The sequence below is a fragment of the Trachypithecus francoisi genome, unplaced genomic scaffold (genome assembly GCF_009764315.1).
Source record: "Trachypithecus francoisi isolate TF-2019V2 unplaced genomic scaffold, Tfra_2.0 Lachesis_group9, whole genome shotgun sequence".
In the NCBI taxonomy this organism is placed as follows: domain Eukaryota; kingdom Metazoa; phylum Chordata; class Mammalia; order Primates; family Cercopithecidae; genus Trachypithecus; species Trachypithecus francoisi.
In genome coordinates, this window is record NW_022681474.1 from 58,177,131 (window position 1) to 58,204,547 (window position 27,417).

The 27,417-nt window shown below is 39.6% G+C and overlaps 1 protein-coding gene across 7 annotated transcripts in view; it reads right to left on the reverse strand.

Moving 5' to 3' along the window:
- The window catches only part of CSGALNACT2 (chondroitin sulfate N-acetylgalactosaminyltransferase 2), a 45,337-nt gene extending 18,377 nt beyond the window's left edge, over positions 1 to 26,960 (reverse strand). For 2 of the 7 annotated variants that reach the window (XM_033209803.1, XM_033209804.1), the window contains exons 1-4: positions 26,827 to 26,960; positions 9,275 to 10,198; positions 6,227 to 6,443; positions 4,564 to 4,665 (exon numbers count right to left, since the gene is read on the reverse strand). In XM_033209803.1, the coding sequence (XP_033065694.1) occupies positions 4,564 to 4,665; positions 6,227 to 6,443; positions 9,275 to 9,935 (980 nt within the window). In that variant the 5' untranslated portion in view covers positions 9,936 to 10,198; positions 26,827 to 26,960. Of the gene's footprint in view, positions 1 to 1,117; positions 1,297 to 2,794; positions 2,956 to 4,563; positions 4,666 to 6,226; positions 6,444 to 9,274; positions 10,199 to 26,157; positions 26,602 to 26,826 lie in introns of those variants that run through there. The other 5 variants (XR_004436781.1, XR_004436780.1, XM_033209801.1 and 2 more) reach the window with 5 other exon arrangements.
- Positions 26,961 to 27,417: the final 457 nt, after the last annotated feature.

The following is a 27,417-nucleotide window of genomic DNA, read 5'->3' on the forward strand; positions in this document are numbered from 1 at the left end:
TCAGCTCATTGCAAGCTCCGTCTCCCAGGTTTACGCCATTCTCCTGCCTCAGCCTCCCGAGTAGCTGGGACTACAGGCGCCCGCCACCTTGCCCAGCTAGTTTTTTTTTGTATTTTTAGTAGAGACGGGGTTTCACCGTGTTCGCCAGGATGGTCTCGATCTCCTGACCTCGTGATCCGCCCGTCTCGGCCTCCCAAAGTGCTGGGATTACAGGCTTGAGCCACCGCGCCCGGCAATACTTTAAATTTTTTAAAATGAACTAAAAAGCATTTAAAATTTGATTTAAAAAAATGTCATCTTCTCATTAATTTTTTTTTTTTTTTGAGACGGAGTCTCACTGTGTCACCAGGCTGGAGTGCAGTGGCGCGATCTTGGCTTACTGCAACCTCCGCCTCCTAGGTTCAAGCAATTCTTCTGCCTCAACCTCCTGAGTAGCTGGGACTACAGGCGTGTGCCACCATGCCTAGCTAATTTTTGTATTTTTAGTAGAGACAGGGTTTCACCATGTTGGCCAGGATGGTCTCAATCTCTTGACCTCATGATCCACCTGCCTCAGCCTCCCGAAGTGCTGGGATTACAGGCAAGAGCCACTGCACCTGGCTATCTCATTTTCAAAAAATATCTACAACTTAAAGCAAAATATAGTAAAACACCTCAAAATGCAGTCTGGAGACCAAGCACTATCTGCATCTAGACTTCCATGTGAGTGTGTGTGCGCACATGCATGGGGGTATGTTTGCATGTGTGGACACTATATGCCCAAAGTTGAGTGCTTCAGACTCTCACACACATCTCCATACCATCTGCTTAGCTCTTTTTCAACCTGCACTGCTCCTGCCTCATCAATTTGTAGATATCCTGTTCCTCTGCATTTCTTTATTTGGCTTCAAATGTAGTCACTGGAAGTTGGACCCAAGAGAACAAAAGATATGAATTTCAAAGGGTCAGATTTTCAATTTCCTATTTAGTATTCCAGTTAAATTATGCCTAATGTAACTTAAAAAAAAAACTGGGGTTAACTGAAACTTCTCCCTCAAAATCACTTGATTCAAACTACAGGACATGCTGACACTGTTCTAAATTCTATAGTCAGCTCATCTACCAACATTTTACGCACCTGGCTCAGCATTTAACCGGCAGCTGTTAAGGAATTCGGCTGAGAAATAGATATCAACATCACAGAAAAACATCAAGACCTCTCCCTTGTCCCAAGCTCGGGCACCCACATTTAGTCCTCGTCCACGATTAAATTCTTCATTCAATGAGACCAAGGTGTAATTGTGAAAATTAGACTCACTATGAGGAAAGCACACACAACAAATGATAAGTCCCACTTAAAGTTACCAACTTTCTTCCTTCAACACAGCTTACAAAATATGTTTTACACTTCAAATATTTGATTATATTGGTTCTACATTCACACAGGGAAAGAAAATCCCAGCTTCATGTGCATGATTATCATCAGGGAGAGATATTCACCAAATGCCCACATTTGAGGCACATTTTGGTGGTATGAGGCTCCAAAAGTGTTAAAGTGGCCACTGCCCTTTGGAATCTTAAACACCTTCTGGGGAGATGAAAAATACACAAATGGAAAAATAGCTGTAATGTCTGTTAATAAATAATGCATTCTAATTGGATAACACACACAAAGATCACTCTCCTCATGCATCTGTTGGGTCTTTGCCCACATGTCCCCTTATCAGAGGGATCCTCCCTAATACTACTTGAGAAGCAACTCCGACCTCCCCGTCCTTCATCTCCATCCTCTTCCTCAGCTGTTTTCCTTTATATTGTTAGACATGTTTGTTCCAGTGTCTCTTCCACTCTATGGGAGCAGGGATTTTGTTTTGTTCGATACTACGGACCCAGTGTCCCCTGATAGAGTAGGAGTTCAATAAATAGTTGCTGAATGAATGAATGAACAGCAGTTCTAAAAAATACATCGCTCATGTCTGGAGTAGTTAGAAAAGATGTTAGAAGTGGAACGTGAGTTATGCCTTGGTTAAAATGTTGAATTCAGTGGTGAGTGTAAAGGTCATTCAAGAAAATTATTCCCAAAGGCAAAGAGGTAAGAATGTAGAAAGCATTTTAGAGAAAAGGGATCAGACAAATCAGATTGGTACAAAGGGACCCTAAAATGGGAACAGTGAGATAAGGGTCAAAGGAATCTTAAAATGGGAACAATGAGAGAAGAGTCAGACAGAAGAGTACCTCCCATGCAAGGTTAAAGAAATCGGTCAGTATCCTAAAGGTAAAGAGAATCAGCAGGGCTTTTCTGCTAGGGCAGTGGTTCTCACAGTGAGGCCCCCAAACCCAGCATCAGCTTCCCGTGGCAACATGCTAGAGAAGCAAACTCTTAGACTACACCCAGACCCACTGAATCAGATGCTAGGGCTGGAGCCAAGCCTCTACATTTTCACAAGTCCTCCTGGTAACTCTGGCACTGAAGTTGGAGAACCACTTACTGCAGCCTAATCAAAAAAGTAACATTTTAGGAGGATTATGCTTACAACAGTACAGAATGGGTAATGGAGAGATGGAAAAAAGGCTCAAATAGTACATAGAGTGGACTCCAAGTGCTCTGAGTGCCTAAGACTCTTTCCCCCATCTTAAGGATTATAAATCTCTTCTCTGTTGGGTGAAAACTGCCCACTGCCACCCCACATACTCAGCATCAAGTGGAGGCACTGATCACAGAATACTCCTCACTCTCTGCCCACCCCAACCACAGTAATTTCCTAGGGGTGGGGACCAGGCTTAAGCTGGGCCAGTCCCAATACCCCCACCCCACCTGGCCATAGTGATTGGCTCAAGAGTGGGCAAAACGTTCTTCCCTGGGATTTTCTCAACTGGAGCTGGGAGAAAGCTCTTTCCTCTCTGATGGCAAAGCTGAGAAGATGTGAGCCCAGAGCCGCCAACAGTCATATCCCTCACCATGTGGAAGAAGCCAATCTGCAACAGGAGAATGAAGTCAACATGCAGAGAAAAACAGACAAGGAGACAAGAGAATTTTGATGGTATTCAAGTCTCTGGTTCCAATCCCTGAGAAACCAGAGTTATTTTGATTTTCTTCCCCAAATTTGGTTGTAATAATCCCTTTATTTCTGGGAGGTATGCAAGATTCTTCAATACTGCTCCTATTTTCCTTAAGTGAGCTCAAGGTAGGTTTACACCATTTGCCACAGAAGTGTCTTGACAATACTTCAGTATTACCAGTGTGAGCTCGTGGCACTTAGTAGGTGATCTAAAAACACTAAGGAGGGAGAGGAAGGGAAGAAATGGAGGAATGGGGAACCAGGGTTAGGGTGGTGGCAGTAGCAAGGAAGAGATACAGAAGAGGTCCTATGAAGTAAGTAGGAACTAACTAATTAGAGGTAACTGGAGGCAAAGAATAAGTAAAAGACTGTGGCTCTCAGAAGTCATGCCCAGGGGATGGTGAAAATGGTTTTACTCTGAACTGAAAGAGGGCCATCAGGAGGAGGAGCTGGTGTATGGAAGGGGAAGACAGTGAGTCGTGTCTATATATATCAAGGCTCTGAGAATCCCTGCAGGTCAGGGACTCAGATTCACCCATCTATGCCCACTCTTCTTCCAACTACCCCAGACTCCCAAGCAGTGTACCTGGAACACAGTAGGTAGGACTCAATGAATGTTAGTTGAATGATTTGAGAAGAATGGCTGATCAAATCTGGGCTCTTGGCAAATGGCCATAACTGGCAGAAAGGTAAAGAAGCAAGTAAAGGATATAGAGCTGGTGTTACCGGTTAGAGATGATGATCAACCTAATAGTTTACATTACATCATACTTACATTTACAAAATAGTTACATTTTACAAACATAAGAAGAACATTTTAAGATGGAAATACTGGTTAGGTTGTCAAAGGTAAAAAAGCAATGAAAAAGAATAACAGAAAAGAATTTGGCCGTTAAGTCGTATTTTTGGGCCCATGATTTAGAAAGAAAAAGACTGAGAAGCTAAATAATAATTAAGTACTAAGGGATTACTAATTCATCCATTCAAACCTCTGAGCATCTACTATGTGCCAGGTACTATATGACTTGCTTAGTTATGAACTACTGTCTTGTGATGTTGAGCTGTGAAAGGACAGAAATGTAATGGTAGCGGCTGAGCACTTCAGAGTTGAGTGGGAGTTTCTTAAGGATATGGGAGACCTTGGCACTGTTAGCAGGGGGAGAAGAAGGAGCCTGAAGAAATGGAAGGAAAGAAAGGTGACAAAAAAAGAGACAAGTTCAGAAGATGATTATGTCAAAGTGAAGGAATTAGATTTAAACAAAGGGAAAGCAGCAGCAAATACACAGAAGGTGAGTGGGCCAGAGAGAGCATCCTGATCATGCCAAGCTGCCTGTAAGCAGTGAAGGGAAGTTGAGTCATGTAGGGTTGCATGTGAAATGAGGAACTTATCATCACCACAACCACCCACATGCTCAGCCAACTTTTAAATAATAGTTACTAAAAATTATTAACTCATTACATATCTGAAATTCTCTTTTAGCAATATTATATATCAAGGACTTCGCTGTGGATGTGGTTCACCAACCTTGTGACAGATTCTAGGATAGACTTGACTTTAGACAGTCCTTCTTTGCCAAAATATACCACTGTGAGATGAATCTTCTTGTCTTGATGAATACAAACATCCCTAACAGAAGTGAAAAATAAAGTTTATTCAAGAAAACATGAGGCACTATTTATTCAGAAAGCAACCACATGAAGCTTTAACAAGAAAACGAGACATTACTGACACAGTAGTAAACATAAAAGTGGCAATACTGATGAATTATGGAAGGCACAAGATCTATGCCTGAATGGGTGCACCCCTTGGAGGGCCATGGAAGCAGTCTGACATTGTTGCCATATTTCAAAACATTTTTTGAACTTTTGCTTTTAGATTGCTTTCAGAAGCAAATCACAAGCTGTCCAAGGAAATAAACTCAATTGGTTCAAAACCAAATAAATAAATAGTGACCTTTTGGATTAAGAGTCATTTTGTCTTCAGACTGGCTAATTCCAAAAATTATAACTATCATTAAGGAATAATATTTGCCATGACTGAGATTACTTACTGTAAAGAATAATGTGGCCTTTGAAAGTAATTCCAAGAAAGGCAATAAAAAAATGCTTTAGGAAATCAGATCTCATGTGAGCTATTTGGAACAGTAAATCTCACTTGGAAGTATGACTGCCAGACATTCAGTTGCAGAACAGTTTTAATTAACCTTTAAATCCAACAATTTCAATATGAGAAAAAAGACTAGGATCACAAAGCATTAAAACTAGTATATCAAAGTATCTAAAACATTAAAAATATTAAAGTATTAAAAACATGGAAACTGTTAAATCAAAAAGCAGCATTTTCCACAAACAGTTTTCATCATGTGTAGATAATTATTTAACCCTTCAGCATTTTAAAATATCCAAATTTGATAACATAAAAAAACCTTTACAAATTCTCTGCTTTGCAAGATGAAATAACTTTCTCCAACTTTTAGTTTAATGTTTGTATTTCTAAATGTATTTCAGTTAAAAAACTGAAATCATTCTCAAGGGGATTTTCTTGTGAGACACCAGTATTCTATATCTTGATTGGAGTGGTGGTTCGCAAGTGTGTACATTTGTCAAAAGACATTAAATCCCAGCCTGGACAACATGGCAAGACCCCCTCTCTACAAAGTTGTACAGAATAAAAAAGATGGCATGCACCTGTGGTCCCAGCTACTTGGGAGGCTGAGGCAGAGGATCACTTGAGCCCAGGAGGTTGAGGCTGCAGTGAACTATGCTCACTCCACTGCATCCTAGCCTGGGTGACAGAGTGAGACCCTGTCTCAAAAAAAAAAAAAAAAAAAAAAGAGTCATGATACCTATATCCTTAAAATATGTGGATTTTACTGCATGTAAATTATACCTTAGTAAAGTTGATTTTTTAAAAATTCAACTTGTCTTAAAATGAATTCACAATTATCAAGGCCATCAAATTTAGTTTCTAATAGGTGTCACTCAGTTTATTTCATAGTTCAAATTGTCTGTAACACAATACACTACACATGCTTTAAAAAAAGAGAGAATATAAAAAAATAAAGTTCCCCTAAAGCCTATAAAATTATTCTAAGTAATTATAATCAGTGAAGATAAATTAAGGAAATCTGAGTAAAATGTGATTTTTTTAGGAGAATGTAGCTGAATCATTAAGCCCTGACAGTTACCTGAAGTTCTGCATAAACTGTACAAATGCTTCAGTTCTTTCAGCAAGTGGCACAATGATATTAATAACTGATCTAGTGATGTCAATCATCTCACTCTTCACTTTCATGAGAGGTCCAAAAGGGCGGAAGAGGGTCACATGTCTATATTCCATAAGGTCTGTTTTCTTAAAAAAGAGTTCATACTGCGTGCCCTTATCTCTCTCGGTGCGATAATAACCTAAAGGTTAGGAACAAAGACATCTCCATGTCAAAGTTTACAAATTCAATGGGAAGACAGATTTTACTCACTTAAACATCAAGATTATTAAACCAGACCTGCAGGATTTTCACCTATTTGTGAAAATATTTATCCCCACTGCACAGTCAGTAACAATTACTCCCTTAAAAGAAAAGGAAAGGTTAAAAAAAAAAGTTCACTGTTCTGTTCTTTTATTCAATCTATAAAATATACTACAAATGACAATTATTTCTTTTTACATATGACTTTTTAAAAATACTAAAGCCTATCAATATGGTAACCATGAAAGACATTACTTCTAGCAATATTAAAATCTAGACCCAAGAGTCAAAATCTCTATTGGTTTAGGTCAACTAAAAGAAATCTAGTGCCTTCTTGTCAGTTACGTGATATAAAGAGTGCCATGTGGTCTCAATTTTGAGGACAGGGCCAGTCTAGTGAAGGAGATAGAAAAATAGACAAATAATAACAATAGAGTACTATGTGATATATATATCTGTATATATATGTGTCTATACATACACACATATAAAATCACTGACTACAGTGAAGTCAGACAAAGAAAAATTGGTACAGACATAAACACAGTGATTTGAGATGTCTTTGAGAGAAAAGCATGAGTATCTACAAGGCAGTCTGATTGTTTTTTTTTTTAGACGGAGTCTCACTCTGTCACCAGGCTGGAGTGCAGTGGTGCAATCTTGGCTCACTGCAACCTCCGCCTCCCAGGTTCAAACAATTCTTCTGCCTCAGCCTCCTGAGTAGCTGGGACTACAGGCATGCGCCACCACGTGGCCTAGCTAATTTTTGTATTTTTAGTAGAGACGGGGTTTCATCATGTTGGCCAGGATGGTCTTGATCTCTTGACCTCATAATCTGCCCGCCTGGGCCTCCCAAAGGGCTGGAATTACAGGCGTGAGCCACCGTGCCCAGTCGCAATCTGATTTTTAAGTGTGGCACTCAGGAGAGAGAAGGTTAGACTTACAGATGTGTGAGTCACTCAGTCCATATCTGGGTATAAAAAGGTGAATAAATTAGACTTGGTCCCAACCCTCCTGAGGCTTACAGTTTAGTAGGAAGCACAAGCCAGGAAATGGGCAACGCCACATACTGTGACAAGCAGTATGAATGTACAGGTGAGAAGAGCACACAGAAGTACTGCTGTCTTAGACTTGAGGTTGCAGTTGACTTCTCAGAAGAGTGATATCTGAGCTAAAGTCTAGAAGAGGGATAGGAATTAGTTGTCATTACTAATTATTAGTAATTACTCTCCCTGCAGTGGGCAGACAGTGGCACAGTAGAGGAAATGTGAGGAACAGAATATGTTCCATGTAGAGAAAAATCCTGAAGTATCAGAATCCAAGGAGAGTTATAAGACAAAAGCAGGAGCTGCAGAATATAAAACTGGCACAGCTCCCTTTCTTTTTAGGTAGAGCTGATGTGAGGACATTTTACGCATGTTACTTAGTTATCTTATTTCCTCCGCAGCTTCCAATTCTGCCATAAGCTACAAACATACAGTGAGAAGACAAAAAGCTGAGCTTGCAGAAAAATCAGAAGAGTTTTGAGAAAAATAATCCATCAAAAATGGCAGGAAGTGACAGCAGAAAAAAGAGGAAGCCACAAGGAAAGGCAGCTGCAATGCCACTGCAAACCATAATGCCCTCCCTGATGGCCTCCAAAGGCCTCGGTGTATTATAGTAATGCTACAGTGCAGCAAGTGATGGCCACGATGATTTGGAGTCAAAAAGTCTACATGTGCTATACCAGGGGTCCCTAACCCCCAGGCCACAGACCGCTACTGGTCCGCGGCCTGATGGGAACTAGGCGGCACAGCAAGAGGTGAGTGACGGGAGCCTGGCAAGCATTACCACCCGAGTTCCGCCTCCTGTCAGATCAGCGGCTGCACTGGATTCTCAAAGGAGCACAAATTCTGTTGTGAACTGCGCATGCAAAGAATCTACACTGCACGCTCTTTATGAGACTCTAACTAATGCCAGATGATCTGAGGTGGAACAGTTTCACCCCAAAACCATCCTCACCATCCCATGGAAAAATTGTCACCAATGAAACCAGTCCCTGTTGCCAAAAAGGCTGGGGACCACTGTGATACACAGTCTATAGAATCAAGCAAAGAGAACTTTCAAGAAACATTTATTTTCAAAATGGTTTAAGTCAGCAATTAAATGTCTAGCAGTGAGTGTAAAGGTGTAAAGGAGATGGGTAGGGATACAGAATTATTACTGTTAATATCAACCAATAAGTATCTTAAATTTTATAGCAGTGTTCTTCAACCTCTGAGTCATATCCCATCTTGACACATAAAAATCCCATACCCTTTCTGAAATATGTATGAGGAAAAGAGATATTTCCTTACTTTTCCAAATGCCAAATATGCTTTTTAAACTATGTATGACCCCTTGTTCAGACAGGCACTTCTCCTTCCTCCAATACGAAAAATAGCTAAGAGTCTACTAATATTTTCTTTATCAAACGGTTTTCAAGTTTTGAGTCTTAGTTTACACATTTTTAAAAACATTAAAAAAACCAAGATCAGATAAGTGTGTAATATAAATCATACACATGCAACAAGAGCTGTTTTATTCTATTTCCCTAGTCCTTATTCTCCAATTTTATTATGATCTCATTATACCTTTTTCCAAAAGGCCACTTAAAATTCTTGGTGGAATAAAGTGCGAAAACTTTTAAGTGTTTTAATACTGTGGATAACGACTGACTTATGTTACCAGCATACAATACTAGCATTTGTCTTACTAACATAATATTGACCAACGTATTTTTCACATTACCTTCTACGAAGTCATTTTCATTAAATATCAGTTTCTCTCCAAGTGGACCCTCCTCATCATCTTGTTCATCATCTTCATCAGGATTATTAATGACCTCCAAGCCAGCTTCAATAACTTCCACCAATTCATCTCGTTTGTCTTTTCTAACTGGCTTTTCTTCAGGATGGCGAGTGAGACCCATTTCCAATTGAAATACTTTCATTAAGGTAAAACTTTCAAAGGGAATGACCCCATACTCACTGGGTAGTTTGGCCCCTATGCTAACTTCAGCTTTGTCAATTTGGGAATGAAGAAACTCTAAAAGATCACTAGGTGCTTGCTCTTTGTTGCTCTGATAGCCTATACCATTAGCCCCTACATTCTTTCTTTCTTGCAGTGACCTCATCTTTTCACTCATTTCTTGTAATTCTTGTTTTAGTTGAGCAATTTGGCGTTTCAGACTGGTTGCCCTGGTCTGATAATGTTCTTCTTGTTCCTGTAGGAGGGCTTGATAATACTCTTTACCATAATTTTCCCCAACAACACCAGGAAGAGATGCATTTCCATCAGTCTGGGGGGCACATTCCAGGAGGTACATAAATAATACCAAACTGCAGAGCAAAGCGAGGCCCAACAGCAACCAGTGGGTCCGGGTGTGAAGAATCAGTCCTCTTCTAGGCATTCTTATTAACGTGTATTTGCCTAACAAAATAAGCTCTTTGTGTGTTCATACCTTTAGTAAAAAGTCATCAAAAATTAAAAACAAAATCAGAATTTCCATAAAAGGTACCCAAATAATTCTGCCGTAGCTTTAAGTTTTTCTTTCTTCAGCAGTCATGACTACTTGCAGAAATGGGAAGTTATGTATACTTTATGTATTGTTACCATGATATCCAGAATAAAGCAATCTGACATATAAAATCCATTATATTGGTAGTGATTTTTCTGAAAGACACAGATCAGAATCAATCAGAATTTTGTTCCCTTAAGGATATCAAATTTGTTTGTGGCTTCAGTGAACTTAGCTACGTGACTACTACATGCAGAGAACTATGAGAGGTACTAATATAATTTAGCATATTCAGTAAACACTGGGAGAATTTTTTTTTTTTTTTTTGAGATGGAGTCTCACTCTGTCACCCAGGCTGAAGTGCAGTGGCACGATCTTGGCTGACTGCAACCTCTGGCTCCTGGGTGCAAGTGATCCTTCCATCTCAGCTTCCCAAGTAGCTGGTACTACAGGTACCTACCTGCCCACCACACCCAGCTAATTTTTGTATTTTTAGTAGAGACGAGGTTCCACCATGTTAGCCAGACTGGTCCTGACCTCAGGTGATCTGCCTGTCTTGGCCTCCCAAAGTGCTGGGATTACAGGTGTGAGCCACTAAGCCTGGCCTGGGAGAATTTTTAAAAATACCTGGCCGGGCGCGGTGGCTCAAGCCTGTAATCCCAGCACTTTGGGAGGCCGAGATGGGCGGATCACAAGGTCAGGAGATCAAGACCATCCTGGCTAACACGGTGAAACCCCGTCTCTACTAAAAAATACAAAAAACTAGCAGGGCGAGGTGGCAGGCGCCTGTAGTCGCAGCTACTCGGGAGGTTGAGGCAGGAGAATGGTGTAAACCCGGGAGGCGGAGCTTGCAGTGAGCTGAGATTCCGCCACTGCACTCCAGCCTGGGCGACAGAGCGAGACTCCACCTCAAAAAAAAAAAAAAAAAAAAAAATTACAAAACAATACATTATGTATAATACTTTTAACTAGTATGTCTACACGGCTATAACTTGAGTCAAAGAAACATTAAAATTACGTTCAGCATAGTCTGTATTACATATATTCTACTATTCTCTAATTTTTTGAAAATTATATTGCCTATAACTCTTTATTAACATAGTATTTCAATTACCGCACCATTTCCCAACTAAAGCTTATGACCATTTGGGAACTGAGTTTATAGAAATTGTTTCTGTTATAGTAATAATGATTTACTGGGGAGAGATATTTTCTTCCAGTTTATTCAACTCAAACATTCTACCTCACTAATTTCTACTGCTCAGCTCAGCCAATCTAGAAGCCTTAAAATTAAGTGGGGGAAAGAACAATTTCATAAGCTCACAGACATCTGAAAAACACATTAAGAAAACATTTTTATATCCAATGTCCTCCAGTAGATTATTTGCACATTAGATCACATAATTCTTTCCACTGTATTATGCATCAACAGATTTCCTACAAGTCTAGAAAGGTTTGGAGTCTATACAAAGAAAAAACATGAAGAATTTAATCATCCTTAGCAGCAGAGAAAAAAATTCAAAAACCATTTATACATTTATAAAATTACATGCCATCGTTCATGCCACAACCAGTTGTGCAAACTCCTCCATGTCTTTAATGATTCTTAACTCTAGAAATAGAGGTTTAACTTAGGACAAGGGAGGCAAGGAGGCCTCCACTGCAAAGAGAACTTCCATCCTAACAAAGTGCTTGTTGAGAAGGATACTGTGATATGACAGCAGGCTTTTAACAGTAATGGTTTTCTCACTGCAGCAAAACCTGGACGATCACTACAGATTATCAGTCCTAGCCACTTTTTTAATGAGTAGAAAAACCTGGATGCTTTCTGTGGCAAATGCTGCAATATGTTTTTGTTGTTGTTATTGTTTTTTTTTGGTAACATGTCTGTATAAAACATAAGACAGATGAAAACTTCTTATGGCCAATATACCACAAATAATGGTCTTAACTCTCCTTAGTCATTTATTATTTTAGTAAACCAAATGATAACCAAGTATCTTGGAAAATTTAGTTCACTACAAGGGAGTTTTTGTTTTTTTTTTTTTTTTGAGACGCAGTCTGGCTCTGTCGCCCAGGCTGGAGTGCAGTGGCCGGATCTCAGCTCACTGCAAGCTCCGCCTCCCGGGTTTACGCCATTCTCCTGCCTCAGCCTCCCGAGTAGCTGGGACTACAGGCGCCTGCCACCTCGCCCGGCTAGTTTTTTGTATTTTTTTAGTAGAGACAGGGTTTCACCGTGTTAGCCAGGATGGTCTCGATCTCCTGACCTAGTGATCCGCCCGTCTCTGCCTCCCAAAGTGCTGGGATTACAGGCTTGAGCCACCGCGCCCGGCCTGTTTTTTTTTTTTTTTTGAGACGGAGTCTGGCTCTGTCGTCCAGGCTGGAAAGCAGTGGCGCGATCTCAGCTCACTGCAAGCTCCGCCTCCCGGGTTCATGCCATTCTCCTGCCTCAGCCTCCCGAATAGCTGGGACTACAGGTGCCCGCCACCACGCCCGCCTAATTTTTGTATTTTTAGTAGAGACGGGGTTTCACCGTGGTCTCGATCTCGTGACCTCGTGATCCGCCTGCCTCGGCCTCCCAAAGTGCTGGGATTACAGGCATGAGCCACAGCGCCCGGCCAAATGGAGTCTTTTACTATGACAGCATCTCTCTTACTGATTATAAATCTTGTTTGAGTGATGTAGAGAAAAACAGAAAAAAATAGTTGGCTTTAAGAAATACTATCTAATTAAAAAATAAGAACACGAAACTAATATTATTTCCAGGACTTAACCATACCTCAAAACCATAATCCCTAGCATAAGAAAACACTTGAATTTCAAAACCTAGCAGTATCTGTTTTAACTATTATTACTAGTCCATTTATTAGGAAAAAGAACTGAAAATGTGGAGACATAATGTTGTATAATAAAGATATACATACTTTAATTAATAAAGATACACATACTTAAGCATACTATACTCAAAACTGAAGTGAAACTAGAACAGAACTACCACTATCTTTTATTAATATGGTACCTCATACGTTTTCTTTATATACACAATGTATTTTAGACAATGAGCTATAACTCAGACAATGGGTCACTACTGAAGGTTTACTTTTCAATAAAATAGAATGGAAAATATCAGTGGCAGTGTTAAAGCTAAGGTCATCTTTCTTCCTCTTCCCTTTAAGGGAAATACAGGTTTTGAGATATCCTACTTAATATTACAGTTGAATATTTTCCGATAAAATGAAAGGATACTGTAATTACTTCAGAATGTAAATGCTAGTTGCATAATTCTGTGGTTATTAAAAATGAAAGATTTCAATCAAAATTTTATTTGCCTAGTTCCTGAAAGGAACTCTATGGCCATAATCTAGAAGATTACATTATAACTGTTCTATCATATAAATTATGTTAAGAATATTATAGGAAACATTTTTCTGTTGTTACATCTTGATTGTCATCATTCTATGAAATGTGTTTGTATCATGAATACGGTTCATTCACAGCCCAGAGTTAATCCCAACAAGCCTTCTAAGCACAAATGCAGATAGTTAAGTGTTTTGAGGAGAGAAAAGGATAACGAACGTGAAGATGGGAAAATAAGCTGTTAAAGGTATGTAACATGAAACCAAAGATCTCAGGATTGAAAGAAACCTTACAAGCCATCAATTCTAACTCTCTAAAACTGACTAAAAAACTGACTTCCTCTTACAACCAAGATGAAGTAATGGGCCAGATTTACTCTCAGATTTGCTCTCTTTGGTTGTCTTGAAACAACCAAAAACAAACAGCCCTTCCTGCCAAAAAACCCAAAATATGAAACAATGATTTTCAAGATATTTAACATCAGGTAACAATGGATAGTGATCCCCAGAGAAACAAGTAACAAGTGGTTGCCAGCTTACTGCTTTAGTTTCTGAGCCACACAAGGAGGGGAACCTAAGCAGAGCCCAGCAGATTCCCTGAGTTGATGGGATGCAGCTCACAGTCTGAGGAGACCAAGATATCTAGGATTAAAGCAAATAGTACCAGAGTGGATACAGCTGCAGAGAGAGAAAACTCCAGAAATCTGAATAGGATATCCCATGGGTATTTGGCAGAGCACTGATCAGTAAAGGCTTATGAGGCAACTAACGGGCTAAGAAAAGGACCACACACAAAATTAGAGGACACAGAACCCAGCATTCATACAGGGCCAGGATTAGTGCATGTTCCCACCAGACAGACTGGAAAACCTCAAAATTCCCAGGGCACACTGGGTAGACTAGCACTCAAGAAAGTCTTGTCTCAGTAGTGGGAAATAATTAGCTCCAGACTAAACATGGCACTAATCCTGCCAATACATCTTAAAAGCAAGACTTGAAAGGATCACATTATTTCCAAGTAATAGCACAACAAGCCTTAAGAATATTAATAAGAATATAGAAATATCCAGTACTCAACAAAATAAAATTCACAGTATCTGGCATCTCAACAAAAATTACCACGCACAAAAAAATATGATCCATAATGAGAAAAATCAATGATTAAAACTGACCAATGATTAGAACTGACAGATGTGGGAGTCTGCAGAAAAAGCACACCAAAACAGCTATCATAACTGTATTTTTAAAATGACGTTTATGTTCAAAAATTTCAGTAGAGGTATGAATGACATAAAAGAGATCCAAGTTAAACTTCAAGAGATGAAAATTTCAGTGTCTGAGATGAAAAATACACTGAATGGGATTAGTGGCAGATTAGATATTTTAGAAGAAAATATTAGTAAACTAAAGATATAGCAACAGAAGCTATGCAAAATACAGAAAGAAAAAAGAATGAAAAATTTAAACAGAGCATTGATAAGCTCTGTGACAACTTCAAACAGCCTAATATACATGTAATTGGAGTCCCCAAAGAAGGGGGAAGGAGTCAGGAGAAATAAATAAACAAGGCTGAAAATTTCCCAAATTTGATGGAAACTATAAACACACATAAGAAACTCAACCAATCCCAAATAGCCATAAAGAAAATTGTAGCAAGGCACATGATAATCAAATTGCTCAAATCCAATGTAAAGAGAAAAATCTTTAAACTGGCCACATGAAAAATGCACATCACAGACAAGGAACAAAAGATAATGACAGATTACTCCTTAAAAGCTGCAAGTAATTAGACAGTGGAACAATTATCTTTAAAGAACTGAAAAGAAAAATATACCAGCCTACAATTCTATACCCAGAAAAATTATCTTTGAAAAAGGCAAAATACTTTCCCTACATAAAAAGCTAAAGGAATTCACCACCATCACACCTGTACTGTAAGTCTTTTAGGCACAGGAACATAATACCAGAAGGGAATATGGATTTATACAAAGCAATGGAAAACATCATTAATGTTAAACTACATTGGTAACATAAGATTTTTGCTCATTATTATCTAAATCTCTTCAAAAGATAACTGAATAAAATAGACAAAAATCCTAGAAAGATAGAAACAAAACTGATTTAAGAGGAAATACCGGATATGAATAGACTTACATGACAAAAGATTGAATTAATAATAATAAAAAAAAACTACTCACAATGAAAAGTCCAGGCTCAGAGGCTTCACTGGTGGAATCTACCAAACATTTATTTATTATTCTTCTTATTTTTTTGAGACGGAGTTGTGCTCTTGTTGCCCAGGCTGGAGTGCAATGGCACAATCTCAGCTCACCGCAATCTCTGTCTCCCAGGTTCAAGGGATTCTCCTGCCTTAGCCTCCCAAGTAGCTGGGCTTATAGGCATGCGCCACCATGCCTGGCTAATTCTGTATTTTTAATAGAGATGGGGTTTCTCCATGTTGGTCAGGCTGGTCTCGAACTCCTGACCTCAGGGGATACACCCGCCTCAGCCTCCCAAAGTGCTGGGATCACAGGCATGAGCCACCACGCCCAGCCTAGTAAACATTTAAATAAGAATTATTATTATTAAATAAGAATTATCTTCACAGACTCTTCCAAAAAACAGAAGAGGAGGAAGCATTCTATAAGGTCAGTATCATCCTACTACCAAATCCAAAGACATTAAAAGAAAACCATCGGCCAATATCCTATATGAATATAAATACAAAAATCCTCAACAAAATACTAGCAAAACGAACCCAGCATTATATAAAAGGAATCATACATCATGACTAAGATTTGTCCCAGGACTGCAAGGTTGGTTTAACATCTGAAAATCAATTAATACAATATACCATATCAATAGAAGACAAAATTCACTTGATCATCTCAACAGACATGGAAAAAGCATTGGACAAAAACACCATTTCCTAATAAAAAGCATTCAATAGGGGCTGGGTGCAGTGGCTCACACCTGTAATTCCAGCACTTTGGAAGGCCGAGGTGGGCGGATCATGAGGTCAAGAGATAAAGACCATTCTGGCTAGCACAATGAAATCCCGCCTCTACTAAAAATACAAAAAAATTAGCCGGGTGTGGTGGTGGCATGCACCTGTAGTCCCAGCTACTCAGGAGGCTGAGTCAGGAGAATCACATGAACCTGGGAGGCAGAGGTTGCAGTGAGCCGAGATTGCGCCACTGTACTCCAGCCTGGGCAACACAGCGAGACACCATCTCAAAAAACCAAACCAAACCAAACCAAACCAAACCAAACACCATTCAATAAACCAGAAGAGACCTTAATATAAGAAAAGGGTCTTACAAAAACCCCATAGCTAACATTGTATTTAATGATGAAAGACTGCATGCCTTTCCCCAAGATCAGGAATAAGACAAGCATGTCTGCTCTTGTCACTTCTATTTACATTGTTCTAGCCAAAGCAAGTAGGCAAGAAAATGAAATAAAAGGCATCCAGATTGGAAAGGAAGAAGTAAAACTATCCTTATCTGCAGATGATATGATCTGTATGCACAAAATCCTAAGGAATTCACTAAAAATCTATTATAACTAATAAATGAGTTCAGCCAGGTTGTAGGATACAATATCACTCTACAAAAATCAATTGTATTTCTACATATTAGCAATAAGCAATCTGAAAAAGAAATTAACAAAAACAATTCTGTATACAATATGGCACTGAAAAGAATAAAATAGTAATAATTTTAACAAAAGAACTGCAAGACTTGTATTCACAGAAACTACAAAACGTTGTTGGAAGACATTTAAGATTTAAATAAACAGAAAGACACCACACTCATGATTGGAAGGCTTAATATTGCTAAAAGGGTAATGTTCCCCAATTAATATACAGATTAAACACAATCCTCTTCAAGAATCCTAGTGGACTTCTTGCAGAAATTGGCAAGCTGATCTTAACATTTATACAAATTCAAGAAACACAGAATAACCCAAACAATATTGAACAAGAAAAATGAAATTGGAGGAAAACACCTCCCAATTCCAAAAATTAATACAGAGCCACAGGTAATTAAGACAATGTGGTATGGCATAAAAATAGACATATAGTCAATGGAATGGAACTTAAAGCCCAAAAATAAATCATCACATTTATGGTTAGTTGATTTTCAACAAGAGTGGCAAGACAGTTCAATGGGTGAAAGAATAGTTTTTTCAATAAATAGTACTGGGACAACTGGGTATTTACAGGCAAAAGAATGAAACTAGACTCCTACTTCACACCACATTCAAAAATTATCTCAAAATGGGTCAAAGATCTGAATGTAAGAGTCAAAGTTATAAAACTCTTAGAATAAAACCTATGTGTAAATATTTGTGACCTTGGATCAGGCAACAGCTTCTTACATACGACACCAAAGTCAAAACAAACATTAATCGGACTTCATCAAAATAAAAAAACTTGTGTTGCAAAAGACATCATCAAGAAAGTGAAGAAATAACACACAGACTTAGAGGACATTTGTAAATCATTTGTCTGTCCTACTTTAAAGCGAAAAAAAAAAAGATAACTCGACAAGCAAAAGATCTGAACAGACATTTCTGTAAAGATAAATAAACAGCCCATATGAGTACATGAAAGATGCTCAACACCATTAGCCAAAAAGGAAATGCAAATCAAAAGCACAATTAGATACCACTCCACATTCACTAGCATGTAATTCAAAGTGAATCTTAGACCTAAATGGAAAACCTAAAACTATAAAACTAAAAGCAAACATAGGATAAAATCTTTGTCATTCTGAGTTAGCCAAATATTTCTTAGATATGATATTTAACAGCATAAATGATAAATTGAATTTCATCAAAATTAGTAATCTGTGCTCTTTCAAAGACACTGTTAAGAGAATGAAAAGACAAGTCATAGACCTGGAGAAAATATGGGCAAAGCATGCATCTTATAAAGGACTTGTACCAAGAATATATTTTAAAATGATCAAAATGAAATAATAAACCAAACTCAATTAAAATGTGGGAAAAGGCCTGAACACTTCAAATATACACTTGAAAAAGATGCTCAACATTGTTAGTCACTAGGGAAATGCAAATCAAATCATAATGAGACACCACTACACACAAGGGCTAAAAACAGAATAGCTAACATTAAAAAGAATGACTATACCAAGTGTTGTTAACGTGGAAGGACTAGAACTTTCATACACTGCTGATGGGAATATAAAATAGTTTTGTTAATAAGTTATGAACTTAACAAGTTAGATTATTTTCTTTCTTATTAAAAAAAAAAAAAAAAAGACAGGACCTTGCTTTGTTACCAGAGCTGTAGTGCAGTGGCTCTATCATATTATAACTCAATGCAGCCTAACTCCTAGGCTCAAGTGATCCTCCTGCCTCAGCCTCCCGAGTATCTGGGATTACAGGTGGGAGCCACTACATCTGGTGTGATGGCTAATATTGAGTGTCAACTTGACTGGACTGAAGGATACAAAGTATTGGTCATGGGTGTGTCTCTGAGGGTGTTGCCAAAGGAAATTAACATTTGAGTCAGTGGACTGGGAGGGGTAGACCCACCCTCAATCTGGGTGGGCACCATCTAATCAGCTGCCAGTGGGGGTAGAATAAAGCAGGCAGAAGATGGAAGAGCTGACTTGCTGAGTCTTACAGACTTCATCTTTCTCCCATGCTGGATGCTTCCTGCCCTGGCACATCAGACTCCAAGTTCTTCAGCTTTTGGATTCTTGGACTTACACCAGTGGTTTTCCAGGGGCTCTTGGGCCTTTGGCTGCACAGACTGAAGGCTGCACTGTTAGCTTCCCTACTTCTGGGACTCAGACTGATCCACCACTGGCCTCTTTGCTCCTCAACTTGTAGATGGCCTATCATGGGACTTCACCTTGTGATGGAATGAGTCAATTCTCCTTAATAAACTCCCTTTCATATATACATATATCCTCTTAGTTCTGTCCCTCTAGAGAACCCTAAAACACTTTGCTAATTTAAAAAAAAATTTTTTTTTTAGAGAGAGAGTCTTGCTATGTAGTCCAGGCCAAGTTTCTTAATAAGTTAATAAGCCTACTCATATGACCCAGCCATTCCATTCCTAGATATTTACCCAAAAGAAATGAAAGCACATATTCATACTATTAAAATAAGATGGAGATTAGGTCTGTAAATCTCCTGAACAGACAAAGCCAGTTAAGCCATTAAAACAACCCTGACCTTGCAAATATAAGCAATAGAAGCAAAACTTAATTTGGGCTGTTTGCAAATGTAAACTTTGGTTATTTTTTGCTGTGCCTATATTAAAGAAACATTAGGCTGGGCATGGTGGCTCATGCCTGTAAGCACCTTGGGAGGCTGAAACAGGAGGATCACTTGAGACCAGAATTTGAGATCATCCTCGGCAATATAGCTAGCGAGACCCTGCTTCTATAAGAAATTTAAAAAATTAGCCAGGCGTGGCAGTGCATGTCTGTAGTTCCTGTTGTCCTGGTTACTTGAGGCTGAGGTGGGAGGATCACTTGAGCCCAGGATTTCAAAGCTGCAGTGAGCTATGATCACACCAAAGCACTCTAGCCCTGTCTCTTAAAAAAAAAAAAAGAAAAAGAAACAAACAAACTTATGTTATGCCAATTAGAAGCCATCAACTAACTTATATAACTAGGGCCTTTACAATAGGATGGACTAAACAAGGCAACTATATAAATGCAATTAATCAAATATTGTCTTTGCTTTGCTTCCTTTTAATCAAATATTGTCTTTGCCTTGCTTCCTTGTTCATCCTATAGAAGTCTTCCGCTCACATTCCTTCGGTGGAGTCCCAAATCACTTTTGATTTGTTGTTGCCTGATTCATGAATTGCTGTTTGCTCAGATAAAACTCTTTAAAATTTTATTCTGCCTCAGTTTATATTTTAACCATACCAAAACCTGTACACAAATGTTCATAGCAACTTATATGTGTAGAGCCCAAAAGCAGAAACAATCCAGTGTCCATCAACAGGTAAATGGACAAAATGTAAAACAGACACACAATGGAACACTGCTTAGCAATAAAAAGGAATAAACTCTGACACATGCTTCACCATGGATAAATATCAACAACTACTCTGAGTAATAGGAGCCAGGCAACAGAAGTTACTTACTATATGATTCTATTTATATAAAATTTTAGAAAATGCAAGGTAATTTGTGGTTAACTGAAGGTAAATCAGTCAATGATTTCCTGTGGGAGGTGGTACCAGAAGGAATTATAAAAAGGGATGGAAAACCTTTTGGGAGTAATAGATTTGTTCATTACTTTGGTTGTAGTGATGATTTCACAGGAGTACACATATGTTAAAACTTATCAAATTGCACACTTTAAATATGTGTAGTTTATGTCAATTATACCTCAATGAAGCTGTTTAAAAAATAAAGCCAAGTCAGATTTAGTAGTAGTGCCAACAAGGCATTTGTAAAAAAAAATTAAAAAAAAAATCCTCCAGTTTGTTTACTGAGGTATAAAGATCTACTGATTACAAGTTTGCATTTAAAAAACAAAACTAAGCCCCTCATCTCCCCAAAAGTAGAGTACTACATATTTCTCCAAAGGTCTTACCATATCTTTTCTCTTTGCCTTGTGACTTGGAGACAAGAGAAGTGTTAAAGATAGTTAATTCTACAGCACTAGTCCCTTACATAATAATATGACCCTTAAGGAGTTTCTACTCAATCTTGATTATACACAATTTTTGGTACTACGAACACAAATGTTACGCATCTTTTCCAGGACATGTACATTGCAGTATGTCAAGCTAACCTGCAAGACTAATCTACTGCCCTCTGAAGGATACAATCCATTTGAGTCTATTATAAAACATATTCTGTATAATCTTCCCAAATTTTCTGCAAAGAACAATTTCTCATTAAAGTTTTCAAAAACTAAATTTATAATTTTGAGTTCATTTTTTACAAAGCAAAAACAAAGTCACACAATTATTTGGAAAACATAAACCAGTCAGAAAACTAAACCATTATGAAATGTAAATATCTAGGAAGAAGGAGATTAGAATGTTTTATTTCTTGGTAAGTTCTTGATTACTTGATGAGTATTACAGTGATGCATGGGTTGTCAATATGTTACTGAATAAGTGATCTGTAAGTACCGATCATCTGAAAGCAGCACTTATTCAACAAATACTTGATTACCTACTGTGTGTCAGGCACTGTGCTGAGTACCAAGGAGAAGTAATATCAAATCGATCCTTTTGACAGCGTGTTTCTGGAGAAAACTATACTCATGGCACCTGGATTTCAGCAAGACAAAGGAGAAAAAGGTGCCAAACTGTGGCACAGTAAAAACAACTTAAAAGAGTCAAGTGTTAACAGCTACTTAATAGCTATGTAACCTTAGGCATAACACTTTACCTCTCGGGGCTTCCTTTAAAAAATGAGGCAGTTTTGCCTGAACAGTCAATGTTCCTTCCAAGATATTATGATTCCTTTAGTTAAACACCCCCCCTCCCCTCCCCCCCCCCGCCAACACACACACAATTTTTGTAGAGAAAACTTGATTTAAATGCACAGGCCATTTAATCCAGCAATTCACAATTCCACTTTCCTGATTCTATACTACAGAAGTATCCATACTACTATATAAGGTCACATACATAGGATGTTTATCAGTGTTATATGTAAGAGCAAAATAAAAACAGAAGCAACTTAAAGTTCATCAATAGAGGAAAGGTTAAATTAACTGAAGACATTTATACAACAGAATATTTTAAAGGAATTAGATACATCTTTATGTGCTGATGTAGATAATACCTACAAAATGGTGTTAACATGTTGCAAATATTTTTTCTCAGTTTGTCTTGTCTACAATAGGCTTGGGAGCCAGATGGTCTGAATTCAAAGATCTGCATCATGGTTTCCTACTGTTCACTACAGACAAATTCCATAATATATGTAAACTTCAGTTTCCTCCTCTGTTAAGTGGGAATAATTACAGAACCTACCTTAGAGTATAATTATAACACTTATTCAAGTAAAACATGACAAGCATAAGTGCTCAGTAAGTGTTAGGTATTATTTCCTATTAAGCAAAGTTTTGTTGTTGGTGGTGGTAGTGGTAATAGACTCAAATCTATCAATCTTTTCCTACTTCTTGATTTTAGCTTCCCTACTCGAAGTAATCCTAATAAAAGTAAATTTTCCCTCAAATAGACAGCTAATTCTTGCCATTTATCATGTAATCCATGCTCTTGTCACTAGTTTGAAATGCCACCTTTATCATTAGCAAAATTCCTATATATGCATAAGTCCATTTCTGACCTGTAAACCAGGAATCAGCAAATATTTTAGGTCAGACAGTAAATGTCACAACCAGTTGATTCTGCTTTTGTGGCAAAAAAGCAGTCACAGATGATATGTAAGTGAATGAGTATAGTTGTGTTCCAAGGGACACTGAAATTTGAACTTCATATAATTTTCATGGGTCATGAAGCATTTTCTTTTTCTCCCCAAAGCATTAAAAAGTGTAGGGCTTGGGCATGGTGGCTCACGCGTGTAATCCCAGCACTTTGGGAGGCTAAGGCAGGCGGATCACGAGGTCAGGAGTTCAAGACCAGCCTGAGGAACATGATGAAACCCTGTCTCTACTAAAAATACAAAAATTAGCTGGGCATGGTGGAGTGCACCTGTAAACCCAGCTACTCAGGAGGCTGAGGCAGGAGAATCACTTGAACCCAGGAAACAGAGGTTGCAGTAAGCTGAGATGGCGCCACTGCACTCCAGCCTGGGCGACAGAGCAAGACTCTGTCTCAAAAATAAATGAATAAATAAATACAAAATAAAAAAAATAAAAAGTGTAAAACCAGTCTTAGATCACAGGCTATACTAAAATAGGTAGCCAGCCATACTGGCAATCCCTGCTTTAACTTCTAAAAAATTGTTACACTTTAAAAATTTCACAAAATTAATACATGTGATAAAAAGGTTAAACATCATATAAGGACACACAACCCCAATCCCTGCTGTGAGCTGGTAGGGAAGAAGAGTGGGGAACAGTCAGCAAACCTAACACATCCTTCCATAAGCTCTCAGAAAAATGCATACTTTTTGATCATCCCCACTGTATAGATGAAGAAGACCAGAGAGGGAAGGGTTGATCTATATTTGCCAGTCCTTTGTCCTGATACTTATTTCTCCCTGGCTCAGGCTGCCCAAGACTCTGCCTGGACACTCCTACCTTCAGGATCTCTGTTATCTCTGTGGTTATTTCTTCTTTTCCGATTTCTAACGCCTCCTGGAACTCCTATTAGATGTATATTGGCTCTTCTAGATCTACTTTGCATGTCATGGCTAGTCTTTCCCACTTTCTTTTTCTTTCTTTCTTACCTTTTTTTTTGAGACAGTTTCACTGTCAGGCTGAAGTGCAGTGGCAGCCTTCACTGCCTGAACAGCTGGGATGACAGGTGTGCACTACCATACTGCTAATTTTAAAAATTATTTGTAGCCAGGTGTGGTGGCTCACGCCTGTAGTCCCAGCACTTTGGGAGGCCGAGGTGGGTAGATCATGAGGTCAGGAGATCAAGACCATCCTGGCTAACACAGTGAAACCGCATCTCTACTAAAAACACAAAAATTAGCCGGGCGTGGTGGCGGGTGCCTGTAGTTCCAGCTACTCAGGAGACTGAGGCAGGAGAATAGCGTGAACCTGGGAAGCGGAGCTTGCAGTGAGCCGAGATCATGCCACTGAACTCCAGCCTGGGCAACAGAGCCAGACTCTGTCTCAAAAAAAAAAAAAAATTATTTGTAGAGACAGGATCTCACTATGTTGCCTAGGCTGGTCTCAAACTCCTGGGATCCAGCAATCCTCCTGCCTCGGCCTTCTAAAGTGTTGGAATTACAGGCATGAGCCACCACACCTGGCTCTTTCCTACTTTCCGTGTTTAAATATTCAAGAATTGATTGCTTTTTTCATGTCACCCTGTATGTGTTCAGTAGGCATAATACCTTAACAAATTTGAAGATACTAATACTTATTTTAAAGTTTTCTTTTGTCTTATATTAGCTCCACTGCTTCAGTGCCTAGTTCTTGTATTTGTTTGGTCTGAAGCTTCTCTTAGATGCTACTGATTTCCCACAAATTTTTAGTGATTTTTGTTGTGTGTTCACATTATAAATATGCTAGTAAATATCTCAGTCCATATGAAAATCACTGTACTCCTGCTGTAAATTCACATTTGTAACTAGCCTTATAATTCAATTTTACACTTATACCTAGTGCTTGTGTAGCATGACAATAACAATGTTAAGTTCTTTGACTTGCAGTCCCACGCTTCTTCAATCCACTTTCAGTCATATCCTTTTGGTATTTCATTTCCTCTAAAAAACCACTAACTTGAGTAACACAGTTCTTACGTAAATGTTATGCTAAACTTCAGAGTCAGATCCTCACCAGCTCTAACAGACTTGTCTAACAGTTAAACAAACAATGACAGTCCGACAGAAGACGGTCATAAATGTGCAATCCAACGGGTAAATAATAACGTGGTAATGAATGAATCACTTACATCTTGAACTCTTAATAGTTATGCTTTTTTTAAACCAATCTTGAATGTTATATTAGTTAAAATAACTAATTCTATTACATTAAAAAAAAAGATGACTCCATGTTGGTTAAATTTTCTGCCTTTGGTTCATGATAGTATGGTTGGTAATGACTCCATGTTGGTAATTTTCTGCCTATGTCATGACTCAGTCATTCTATAGCTGACAGAAATGCATACAGATGCTCACCAAGACATTTAATTTACAAGGATGTCCACAGTATTCTTTTTTTTTTTCTTTTTGAGACTGAGTCAGGCTCTGTCGCCCAGGCTGGAGTGTAGAGGCACGATCTTGGCTCACTGTAACCTCCACCTCCTGCCTCAGCCTCCCCAGTAGCTGGGCTTACAGGCATCCACCACCACGCCTGGCTAATTTTCGTATTTTTAGTAGAGATGGGGTTTCACCATATTTGCCAGGCTGGTCGTGAACTCCTGACCAAGTGATCCACCCGCTTGGCCTCTGCAAGCTCTGGGATAACAGGCCTCAGCCACCATGCCGGCCCACAGTATTCTTAATATCCAAAATACATCACATACAAAAATTGGGAACAAAAATGTCCATCAACTGAAGAGTAGTCACATATTATTCAATGGACTATTACACAATAATAATATAATACCATGAAATAGCATGGGTGTGTCTCACAAACAGTATGCCAAGAATACTATGCAATCCATTAACATGAAGCTCAAAACAGAGAAAACTAAAAGCTGACAAGAGAAGTTAGAATACAGATGGGAAAACAAGGATATAACTGACTTGGAAGAAGCACAGGCAAACAGGATGATGGAAATGTTCTACGGTTATAATTTGATATATCTAGTGGTTCCACAGGGTAATAAGTAAGTAAAAATTCATTGAGCTGTACAATTAAGATTCGTGCTCTTACTGATTTCATATGTATTGTATACCTCAACAAAAACAAAGAGAAAAATGCAGCTTCTAAACTGGTTGGAACTGTGCTTAGTTAGGCCAAAATCCTCTGAGCCACAAATACTGGAAATCCAACATCTTTTTTCATTCTTTTAGTTACAGGACAACTTTAAACAAATGGTACAAGAATAATAGTACAAAATGAACGCTAACACTCAGTCCTAAAATACTTGGCTTCTTACTTCCAAGATCGAAAATACTATTTTAATACAACATTCAAAAAACAACATTAATTACCAGACATGAAGGCCCTGCTCCTGCGAGCCTTGAATGACGGTGAAACGTCACGACATCCCACATCTATCTCAAAAGCACGCTAGAAAATGTCTCCAAGTTTAACAAGCCAAGGGCTCAGGAAGAAAAGCTTCAGATGTATAATCAAACTATCATACCGCCAATACCATCATCACAAACAGAAGTATCACTGTCGTGCTTCCTGCGCTGCTCAAGGGTAGGGTCATTTTTAAGGTGCATTCTCCGACAACACCAGAGGTTTCCCCTCTCCTCCACCCCACTGAGCCCTCCACGACCGAGCATCTTTACCGGCCTTCGCTCTACCATCTACAGATAAAGAGGGTCTGCGGGCAGAACTATTTTAACGCGATGACGAGGTCACCGCTGACTAAAGTTTATCCACTGAGAGGAGCAGAGATGGTGATGAGTTGGTTAAAAAAAAAAAAAAAGACCAACACTGACACGCGAACCAACCGTCTCTGGCTGCGCCCTCCCCAAAACCGGAGCCTACTCCGGCAGGCTCATCCCTGAGGGACAGGGCCCCCCGCAGAACCCGTCCGCGAGGCGACCCCACCCGACCAGACAGGAGCCCGCAGCCCGGGCGCCCGCACCGCCTAGGCTCGAGCCGGCGGGAGTCGCGGGCGGGCAGGCGAGGCCGGGCCAGGTACTCACCGCGCTCGCCCGCTCTGCGCTCCACCGCCTCCTACGCCGCCGGCACACCCGGGCGGCAGGCAGCCGCCGCCGACGCCTCAGCCACCCACCCCCCGGGCGCGCAGCCGCGCCTGAGCGGCCACTTCCGGCGCGCGCGAGGAAATGAGACCGAGGCGCGCCCCCGGCCCCGCCCAGGAAGCTCCGCCACTGGCAGCTGGGTGCAGATTCATCACCGACGTGTTAAAGTATCTGTGTGTGTGCCTCCAAAAACCGTTTGTGGAGGCAGCAGAATGCCCGAGGCAGGAAACCGCTCCGGCCTGCAGGCGCCACTGCCCGGACTCGTGGACCGCAGCGCTGTCCCACCCGGGAGCCGATCCTGGGAGCCCGAGCGGGGCTGCGGGGCCTGCGTGGCAGCCGAGCCGAGGACTTCGGGCCCCGGCGCTGTGGAACGTCCTTTGGCGCTGGGCCGCCGGCAGCCGTGGGCGCATCACTGCATTTCCCTGGAGGAGTTCCCTGATCTGTTAAAGGAGGGAGTTGAGGCGGACACGCTGGGAAATGGCTTCGAGCTCACACACTGATTTTCGTGAGTGGGAAGAGAAGCCCTTTTCTAGG